General features: G+C 45.0%; 3 protein-coding genes across 4 annotated transcripts; 1 reads left to right on the top strand and 2 right to left on the bottom strand.

Moving 5' to 3' along the window:
- On the bottom strand, positions 1–2853 carry LOC128302220 (RNA polymerase II-associated protein 3). Of its 2 annotated transcripts, XM_053038990.1 has the most exons (7): positions 2644–2853; positions 2443–2542; positions 986–2364; positions 681–833; positions 410–605; positions 201–314; positions 28–120 (listed from the first exon to the last, which is right to left on the bottom strand). In XM_053038990.1, exons 1-6 carry the CDS (start codon positions 2779–2781, stop codon positions 232–234), a joined length of 2049 nt encoding a protein of 682 aa, XP_052894950.1. In that variant the 5' UTR covers positions 2782–2853; the 3' UTR covers positions 28–120; positions 201–231. The 2 variants fall into 2 exon arrangements, with proteins under 2 accessions (XP_052894949.1, XP_052894950.1); XM_053038989.1 differs by having other exon boundaries at positions 1–314.
- Positions 2854–4057: 1204 nt separating this feature from the next.
- LOC128304129 (N-acetylgalactosamine kinase-like) lies at positions 4058–6099 on the top strand. The gene is made up of 7 exons (XM_053041269.1): positions 4058–4194; positions 4283–4450; positions 4521–4728; positions 4786–5051; positions 5119–5375; positions 5431–5623; positions 5697–6099. Exons 1-7 carry the CDS (start codon positions 4058–4060, stop codon positions 5899–5901), a joined length of 1434 nt encoding a protein of 477 aa, XP_052897229.1. The 3' UTR covers positions 5902–6099.
- Positions 6100–6353: 254 nt separating this feature from the next.
- LOC128303421 (N-acetylgalactosamine kinase-like) lies at positions 6354–8961 on the bottom strand. The gene is made up of 7 exons (XM_053040364.1): positions 8553–8961; positions 8297–8464; positions 8019–8226; positions 7685–7950; positions 7361–7617; positions 7113–7305; positions 6354–7039 (listed from the first exon to the last, which is right to left on the bottom strand). The coding sequence occupies exons 1-7, from the start codon at positions 8690–8692 to the stop codon at positions 6835–6837; spliced, it is 1437 nt and encodes a 478-aa protein (XP_052896324.1). The 5' UTR covers positions 8693–8961; the 3' UTR covers positions 6354–6834.
- Positions 8962–9600: the final 639 nt, after the last annotated feature.

Raw genomic sequence — 9600 nt, 5'->3', positions numbered from 1 at the left:
TTCAAATTCAGTTTATTTGTAATCATGGAGCAACTTGGCAATTCTAGTACCTATGGTGCATGTGGATAATTATTAGCAAAAGATCTGGTTTGTGAACACGATGGAAAGTACGTCGAATACCTGTGGTTGGGGAAGTGTAGATTACTAATTTAAACTGTTTCTTTTTCCTCATACAGAAGCACACGGTGAAGTAGTAGTACCATCCATCTAATCACGGTTCTCGGCGATTCATTACAATAGTTTACGCCGAATGCATTCTACGTCGTCCTTCTTTACACCGGTGTTTTCCATATATTTCAGCAGCTGTTCCGTAGCTGTAAAACGTGAAAGAAAGAGAATGATTTAATAGTAAATAAATAGCAGAAACTGTCAACATGCACAGCGCACTCAGCACCACTCCGACTCATACCTTCGCGATCTTTTCTGTTCATCATTAGTGACAGTAAGTCGATCGATTCGTTTTGCACGATTTCTTTTAAAACGGACGTAACCTCGACCCGGTCGGGAATGAAGCGTTTCTGGAGGATGTGTAACAGCTCACTAAGCATTTCATTCGAGAGGCTGGCACCGAGCAACCTACCCCACAATGGTGTGCCTGTTAACGTCTGTAAGGGGAGGGAAAAGGAAAGCTGTGTTGATTCTCAGTGCCTTAATTCCCCATAAGTGTCAAAGGTTTTTACCGTTAAGTACTGATATCTCAAATCCTCGTTCAAACCACTCCAGGTGGTGTAAAATTGAGCACTTGTTCTTGGAATGTCAGGAACGGATAGTGGCCGCATCGATGGGGTCACAACGGGAACAGTAGCCGGTTTGGGATGCCTTTCGTTTGAATCCTAGAAATGAAGAAACAATGTGGTAATAAAATACTTTCACCTTTCAACTTCTTTACGTTTTTCATTTGTTTTAGATTTTAGGTGACGCATCATCTATTCAACTTGCCTCTTAAAAAAGATATATTTGTTACAATACTACTTTCAATACGAACCTGACTTCCTTTCTCCATTTTCTTTTGGTTTGTTTGCACCGTTTCGACCTTTTTCGCGGGTTTATCCTTCTGCTCTTGTGTGGTGGTGCTACTGCTGCTGCTGCTGCTGCTGCTGCTGCTATTGGTTGTCACTTTCTTCGGGACCGTTCCTGTCGCTGCCGTTGCTTTAGTGGTTGCCGGCGCAAATGGTTTCTTTTGTTCGGTTGGCGTAGTAGGCGGTGAGAAGAGATTGCGTAGCTTTTTCGAATGCGCCGGGAACAGATGTTCCAGATTGGTTGGCTCTTCCGGCGGCTCTATTAATCGTTCGCCCGTGTTGTTGTTAAACATTTTATCGATCGCTGCATCCGGAATGGTTTTACACTTGGATGGTGGTGGAAGATTCTTGTTGTCGATCACAATCGGACAGGGTGTAAGATCCTTGATGGCTACACGGGTAAGCGGTTTTTTCGACCTAAGATGCGGTGGCTTTTGGATAAACTTAATCAGCTTAGCATTTTTCTTAATTTCGCTCCAAACGAACGCTTGCTTGGCGGGCTGTTCATTTTTGACCAGTCGCTCCAACCTCAAGAGATCCTTTTCCGCTGTCCCTCTCTGCTTTTCGTCCTTGGTCAGCTCGATAAACTTGCGACAATCTTCGACCGCACTCTGGTAAGCACCGCGCAGTTCACGAACCTGCATTCGGCGATAGTAGGGCCGGAAATAGTTTTCATCCAGCTGTATTGCCTTATTGCAATCGGCCAAACATTTGTCGTAGTCTTTCAGATTCCAATAGCACAGACTGCGGTTGGTGTAGTAGATGGCTTCCTCGGCAAACAGAGAGATCGCTTTCGTGTAGCTACGTTCGGCCTTTTCAAAGTCTTTCCGCGCAAGATGTTTGTTGCCAAGTTCCTTATATTTGTCGGCTTCCTGCTTCACCAATGCAAGTGTTGGATCCATTTCCGCTGACGTAGCACTCTTCTTGCCGGGCGAAGATGGCGCTGACTTTTGGGAAGCTTCCAGGCGCTTCTCTATTCGGGCTAAATCTCGCTTGGCCGTGTTCAGTTCATTCTCATCCTGCGAAAGGCGCAATATTTCGCGACATTCGGTGGCCGCTTTTTCGTTCTCGCCCAAACGTTCGTACGCTTGCATCCGGCGGTAATAAGCCTTCATGTATTTGGGATCCTTCGCGATTGCTGTGCTACAGTCCGCCAGACAATCGTCGAAAAGGTCCAAGTTCATGTAACACAACGCACGGTTGCTATAGTATGCTGCGTTATCGCCGTACGTTTTAATGGCCTGGTTGTACAGTTCTATCGCTTCCTGGAAATTTCCCAGCTTGCACTGCTTATTGCCTCTCTCCTTGAGCATCTCGGCATCGGCCAACATTTTTTTGTTCTCAGCTGTTAAAAAGGTAAATGTTTGTTTGCGGATCAATAGTAGTTTTGTAGATAACATCATTTCGAACGTTGTTAACTTACTTTCGCTTTCTGCCTGATCCTGTTTTTCGCCTATCGCTTTGTCTTCGGAGAATTTGCTCATTGCGCTCACATCACTTCGCACGGGAGGTAATGGTTTATTCTGCAAAGAAAGACACATTGATACTCATCATGATTCTTTGCAATTCCCTTATGGCTTTGTCCTCACAGTTAGCCAAAACTTGTGTATTTCTTTCAACTAACCTCACTATTATCCGCTGGTTGAGCTTTGGCAGTATTTGCAGTTTTCATGCGCTCTTCCCACTCGTACAGTTCTTTGATCGATTTCTGCAGCTGTTCACACTTGTTTCGCACATGCAGCTGGGATTCTATGGCGTCCATTTTCAGGTGAAAGTATTTCACAAAACTCGCTTTCTGTGACTGGATCGCGATTGAAACGATTTTATGCTTTTGCAATCTTTTGTTTATTGAGCAACCAAACACCGTAGAATCTCAGCAGTCCGGACTGTCAAACTTCGGTGGGGCTGGTATAAAAGTGATGTGACAGGTCGGATACAATTATGCCAGCGTGAATATTTGAATTACCGGTTGGGTATTAAGTGTTAATAAATTTTCAAATGTGCCTTCTTTCTTTACAGGATTTATATGAAACAAGGGCACTTTACATCGGGTGTTTAATTAATTTAAATGAATGCAATTATTAAAAAAAATTGTACGGAATGTTGTAATCGCTTTTTCCAGCAACTTGGTTGGTGATGGTGAGCACGATGATGTTTAGCTCCGATTTAAGTTAATTTTAGGTCATGTGCAGCACGTAAAAGCTTGCATTGGTTGGTCTACGAAATTGAGGCTGTGTTTTTACCATAAGTTATGTGATAATAATTATGCAACAATTTAAATTTATTAAGAAAGCGTCATCAATACCATTTACATAAAAAATCACTTGTTCTCTTGTTCTTCTGTGAATTTAATTCGTATATAGAGCAATACGGCCTGGCCATTCTTCTTGAGTAAAAAAATCGTATATTGAGTTGCATTTCTATTTTTTTAGAAGAAAAGGAGACGAAAATCAACATTACTTTGGCTTACAATTCCAATCCAAAGTGAATGGCAATTTGACACTGATAACGCTTGTGCGAAACAGTCTCCTGAGTGTGATAATGCTGATAAACTTTATCACATCGTCCGCTAAATCATTGTGCAAACAATATGCTTCAGCGAATCGCAATAGAATCGTTTGATTGCCCATTACACACACACACTGCCGCACAGGTTTACGCACAGCTGGGCATTCCAGATGATAACGCTCTCATAAATACGTGTCAGTTCAGTTGGCTTCAGTTTGCTCCAGCGCAGTCGTACGCAGTCGGAGGCAGTGGCCAGAACTCCCCGAGAAAACAAGCGTCACAAGGTGGTAGGATAGCGCGTGAAACAGCTGACTACATCCAGTGAGACCTAGTGAACCGTGTCCGCCGACGCAGCTTGCATTGACCGGCCGGTACTTTACGCAAAACCCGTTTGCACTTGTCGTGTACGGTTGCAAGTGCGTGCATTGTTTGTTTACATTGCGACACGGTCGATCGGAAGCCCGTGATTCGAAGAGAGAAGTCGTTTCATTCGTGGCGCGCTCATTCGGTGGTTCGTGCTCTTGCTCACGATGACAAGCGATCGAAGCGACCTCTGCGTACAAGTGCTCGAAGCTGTATCCAACTGCGAGCGGTTGTCGCGATTGTTGGAATGTTTTTCAAATGAGTTTGCACGTGCTCCGAGCTTCATTGTACGCTGCAGTGGAAGGTAGTGAGGATGTTATGCTCTGCTGCATCATGTCTTGCCTGTCTGCTTAACTTGGGCTGGTCTTCTGTTTCGGGATTTATTTTCTCAGGGTAAACATTATTGGCGAGCATGTCGACTACTGTGGATATCCCGTGTTTCCGATGGCCATCGAGCAGACGATCCTGCTGGCTGTGGCCTCTTCGGACGACAATCTTCTGCACATCAAGAATGCCGATAGCAACTTCAAGCCGTACAAGTGCAATGTCCTCACTTTTAGGTAACTGAAAGAATCAACAACCCTGTTAGAAACAACCACCTTGATTGCTTATTACTTGACTGCTTCCCAGCATTGATGTGCCCAGCGTTGGTGGACCGAACTGGTATCAGTACGTGTTGTGCGGCGTGAAGGGAATACTGGAAAACAACACCATTCAGCACGACGCTCCTCGAGGCATGATGATCATGCTCTCCGGCAACATTCCTTCGGCTTCGGGACTTTCTAGCTCGAGTGCCATCGTCAGTGCCACAGTCCTTGGAACAGCGTACATGCATAATGTGAGTGTTTTGCCACACAACCAGTGTGCTTCAGTGTACGAGCTTCTCCCATTTCAGGCCACACTGAACAAACAAACTCTGGCCACTATTTCGGCCGAGTGCGAAAAGTTCATCGGTACACAGGGTGGCGGTATGGATCAGGCCATTGCATACCTAGCACAGGAGGGATGCGCTCAGCTGATTGAATGGAATCCGCTTCGAGCCACTCCGATTCAGCTGCCGGCAAATGGAGTGTTCGTCATTGCGAACAGCTTGTCCGAGGCGAACAAAGCGGCCACTTCCGATTTTAACCAGCGCGTTGTGGAGTGTAGACTTGCGAGCAGGTAGGTTGCAATGTGTTCGTCTCGTACAGACCACCGCCTAACATGATGTGGCTCCCCAATTGTGCAGACTGTTGGCGAAACAGATGAAACTGAACTGGCGCGATCTGAGCCGTTTCGCCGATCTGCAGAAGGCGCTTGGCTATTCGCTGGAGCAGATGGAAGCTCTTGTGCATGCCAATCTGGTGCTGAATGAGTACACTAGGACGGACTTGCTAAAGCTGCTGGAAGTCACCGAGGAGGACTTTTCCAACAATCTGCTCACGCCCAACACACGCCATTCGCAGACATTCAAGCTCAGGCAGCGTGCGCTGCACGTTTTGCAAGGTGAGCCTTCGCCTGTGGAGTTGATGCTTCGCTAATGCTTTCTTCCTTCTCGCAGAGTCACTTCGGGTGCAACAGTTTATAGAAACGGCCAGATCGAATCCAGACGATTGCATTTCGCGCATGAAAACGCTCATGAAGCAGTCGCATGAATCTTTGCGCACACTTTACGAATGCTCGCACGAAAACTTGGATCGGATCGTTGAAATTTCCGATCAACTAGGCGTAGGAACGCGTCTCACTGGAGCTGGGTTAGTATGAACATGAGCTTCATAGAATCAGAGAACTGTAATACATGTACTTGTGGCGTTCTTTTATTCGTAGATGGGGTGGATGTGTTGTGGCCCTGTGTAGCGGTGTGGAGGAAAGCAAACGCTTTGTCGAGACGCTGAAAACGGAGTTCTACGCCAACATTCCAAAAGCACAGACGTGCGATATTGGTACCCTATGCTTTGCCACCAGCCCACAAAGAGGAGCCGAAATTTATTCGATCGAAAAGCAAAACAACATTCTGAACCCATCGGGTTAAGCCATAGACGCTGTTCACATGAATAATTTTCGTTTGTCTGTTAAGTTCTGTCTGTCTTTTGTGTCCTTGTTATATGAATTTTATTCAAACGTTAACACCGTTTGTGGACCGTTGTAAGACTAAGACTGTTTGAAGTATTGTCTGAGGACTAGAAAAATTTATCAACAAACGCTGTTAAATAACCTTTAAATTACAATTAATATGGCTCTAAAGGTTATTATTCATAATTGAACAAAAAGCAAATCATTTCATGCATAAGTTAACACTTTAATAGTACGATCTATTACATATTTCTTTCATTATGTAAGTGAATAAAGAAAAAATAATTGCCATTACTTTTCATTTGCGTTTTATTTCAAATTTAGTATAATCTAATTATAATGTGATTAACCCGTTGCAATATTGCTTTTAAGTCGAGCTATAGTTAAGAAAGAAATCGTTGCTTTACTGTTTTCAAAATCATTTAGTTATAGCAAAAACAAATTTGTTCAAAGCATTTTATCGCAAAGCTAAATTATTAGATTGTGATTATTTTTAAAGTACCAAACAAAATAAAAAAAAAATATATTTTAAATAGTGTTCCTATCAAACTAATTCTTAATCTGCTGTTTGCAACTTCTCTAGAACGGTTGATCATTGTATAAGGCAGTTTCTATTAAACGCGACATAAATTATGGAGCTTATTTACTAATTATGTCGTATTAATCTTAACTGTTTATTGCAGTTAATCGGCTAGGGCACAAAACAAGTTCATGTTTGAAGGTACTAGAGATAAACTATCGCTGTCTGAAGTGGAGTACAGCTAAAATGGCAAGTTACATTTATTTGTGGCCATGGCAGTTAGAAGAAACATAGGCGAAAATATTTGCCTTGGCATATTTGAACTTGGTAACTAAACTAAGAAAGAAACTATTCATTGTTTGTTGAATCTTGTTAAGCCGATGGGTTCAGAATGTTGTTTTGCTTTTCGATCGAATAAATTTCGGCTCCTCTTTGTGGGCTGGTGGCAAAGCATAGGGTACCAATATCGCACGTCTGTGCTTTTGGAATGTTGGCGTAGAATTCCGTTTTCAGCGTCTCGACAAAGCGTTTGCTTTCCTCCACACCGTCACACAGGGCCACAACACATCCGCCCCATCTACGAGTAAAAGAACGCCACAAGTACATGTATTACAGCTCTCTGATTCTATGAAGCTCATGTTCATACTAACCCAGCTCCAGTGAGCCGCGTTCCTACGCCTAGTTGATCGGAAATTTCAACGATCCGATCCAAGTTTTCGTGCGAGCATTCGTAAAGTGTGCGCAAAGACTCATGCGACTGCTTCATGAGCGTTTTCATGCGCGAAATGCAATCGTCTGGATTCGATCTGGCCGTTTCTATAAACTGTTGCACCCGAAGTGACTCTGCGAGAAGGAAGAAAGCATTAGCGAAGCATCAACTCCACAGGCGAAGACTCACCTTGCAAAACGTGCAGCGCACGCTGCCTGAGCTTGAATGTCTGCGAATGGCGTGTGTTGGGCGTGAGCAGATTGTTGGAAAAGTCCTCCTCGGTGACTTCCAGCAGCTTTAGCAAGTCCGTCCTAGTGTACTCATTCAGCACCAGATTGGCATGCACAAGAGCTTCCATCTGCTCCAGCGAATAGCCAAGCGCCTTCTGCAGATCGGCGAAACGGCTCAGATCGCGCCAGTTCAGTTTCATCTGTTTCGCCAACAGTCTGCACAATTAGGGAGCCACATCATGTTAGGCGGTGGTCTGTACGAGACGAACACATTGCAACCTACCTGCTCGCAAGTCTACACTCCACAACGCGCTGGTTAAAATCGGAAGTGGCCGCTTTGTTCGCCTCGGACAAGCTGTTCGCAATGACGAACACTCCATTTGCCGGCAGCTGAATCGGAGTGGCTCGAAGCGGATTCCATTCAATCAGCTGAGCGCATCCCTCCTGTGCTAGGTATGCAATGGCCTGATCCATACCGCCACCCTGTGTACCGATGAACTTTTCGCACTCGGCCGAAATAGTGGCCAGAGTTTGTTTGTTCAGTGTGGCCTGAAATGGGAGAAGCTCGTACGCTGAAGCTCATGAATGGTGGTGTGGTTGTGTGGCAAAACACTCACATTATGCATGTACGCTGTTCCAAGGACTGTGGCACTGACGATGGCACTCGAGCTAGAAAGTCCCGAAGCCGGAGGAATGTTGCCGGAGAGCATGATCATCATGCCTCGAGGAGCGTCGTGCTGAATGGTGTTGTTTTCCAGTATTCCCTTCACGCCGCACAACACGTACTGATACCAGTTCGGTCCACCAACGCTGGGCACATCAATGCTGGGAAGCAGTCAAGTAATAAGCAATCAAGGTGGTTGTTTCTAACAGGGTTGTTGATTCTTCCAGTTACCTAAAAGTGAGGACATTGCACTTGTACGGCTTGAAGTTGCTATCGGCATTCTTGATGTGCAGAAGATTGTCGTCCGAAGGGGCCACTGCCAGCAGGATCGTTTGCTCGATGGCCATCGGAAACACGGGATATCCACAGTAGTCGACATGCTCGCCAATAATGTTTACCCTGAGAAAATAAATCCCGAAACAGAAGACCAACCCAAGTCAAGCAGAGAGGCAAGACATGATGCACCAGAGCATAACATCCTCACTACCTTCCACTGCAGCGTACAATGAAGCTCGGAGCACGTGCAAACTCATTTGAAAAACATTCCAACAGTCGCGACAACCGCTCGCAGTTGGGTACAGCTTCGAGCACTTTCACGCAGAGGTCGCTTCGATCGCTTGTCATCATGAGCCAGAGCACGAACCACCGAATGAGCGCGCCACGAATGAAACGACTTCTCTCTTCGAATCAAGGGCTCCCGATCGAACGTGTCGCAATGTAAACAAACAATGCACGCACTTGCAACCGTACACGACAAGTGCAAACGGGTTTTGCGTAAAGTACCGGCCGGTCAATGCAAGCTGCGTCGGCGGACACGGTTCACTAGGTCTCACTGGATGTAGTCAGCTGTTTCACGCGCTATCCTACCACCTTGTGACGCTTGTTTTCTCGGGGAGTTCTGGCCACTGCCTCCGACTGCGTACGACTGCGCTGGAGCAAACTGAAGCCAACTGAACTGACACGTATTTATGAGAGCGTTATCATCTGGAATGCCCAGCTGTGCGTAAACCCGTGCGGCAGTGTGTGAGTGCAGGAGGCAATCAAATGGTAGAATTGGGGTCTTAACTCAAGCGTGGCAAAAGCGAGAAGATAGCCCGTGGATTGTTTTCAATTGTTACAATCAAAACTGCACCAAGATGTTCATACGACGATCAGTATAATCAGTTTGATTAAAAAAACAACACATTCTTAAGGGGGTCTATAGATTTGAGTCACTGAATCACTATTCATCACTTCTTGATCCAGCTAATAGTCTTTTTCAAACATCTATAAGAGCATCTATAAGTTTCCTCTAAGTCCACCATATGTAATAGACTAGTACAGAGTAGTTAATGAGGTATTGGATAGTAAATACCATCTTCACCATTTTTATCATATTTGCAGTTGATCAACACATTATTCAACGCTCAACGGTAGTGCAAAGAATGATTTGACTCATAGGCAAAAACCACCCCATGGTCAGTTCATCACCAAACCACAACCGAACAATTATACGGCCGGAAACAGTAGATTGATTGACGATTGGGTAGACTACA

Source organism: Anopheles moucheti, chromosome 3, assembly GCF_943734755.1.
Source record: "Anopheles moucheti chromosome 3, idAnoMoucSN_F20_07, whole genome shotgun sequence".
NCBI lineage: Eukaryota > Metazoa > Arthropoda > Insecta > Diptera > Culicidae > Anopheles > Anopheles moucheti.
Note: the sequence above shows the minus strand (reverse complement) of the source record. Positions and strands in the feature narration are given on the sequence as shown.

What these genes read in the sequence shown, in the direction of transcription:
- LOC128302220 (XM_053038989.1), bottom strand. Translation starts at nt 2,781, where the DNA reads ATGGACGCCATAGAATCCCAGCTGCATGTGCGAAACAAGTGTGAACAG. An exon ending in AACCAGCGGATAATAGTGAG is followed by an intron (nt 2,543 to 2,643) that starts GTTAGTTGAAAG and finishes CTTTCTTTGCAG; the next exon opens with AATAAACCATTACCTCCCGT. An exon ending in GAACAGAAAAGATCGCGAAG is followed by an intron (nt 315 to 409) that starts GTATGAGTCGGA and finishes CACGTTTTACAG; the next exon opens with CTACGGAACAGCTGCTGAAA.
- LOC128304129 (XM_053041269.1), top strand. Translation starts at nt 4,058, where the DNA reads ATGACAAGCGATCGAAGCGACCTCTGCGTACAAGTGCTCGAAGCTGTA. An exon ending in ATTGTACGCTGCAGTGGAAG is followed by an intron (nt 4,195 to 4,282) that starts GTAGTGAGGATG and finishes TTATTTTCTCAG; the next exon opens with GGTAAACATTATTGGCGAGC. An exon ending in GAGTGTAGACTTGCGAGCAG is followed by an intron (nt 5,052 to 5,118) that starts GTAGGTTGCAAT and finishes CCAATTGTGCAG; the next exon opens with ACTGTTGGCGAAACAGATGA.
- LOC128303421 (XM_053040364.1), bottom strand. Translation starts at nt 8,692, where the DNA reads ATGATGACAAGCGATCGAAGCGACCTCTGCGTGAAAGTGCTCGAAGCT. An exon ending in ATTGTACGCTGCAGTGGAAG is followed by an intron (nt 8,465 to 8,552) that starts GTAGTGAGGATG and finishes TTATTTTCTCAG; the next exon opens with GGTAAACATTATTGGCGAGC. An exon ending in TGCGCTGCACGTTTTGCAAG is followed by an intron (nt 7,306 to 7,360) that starts GTGAGTCTTCGC and finishes TCCTTCTCGCAG; the next exon opens with AGTCACTTCGGGTGCAACAG.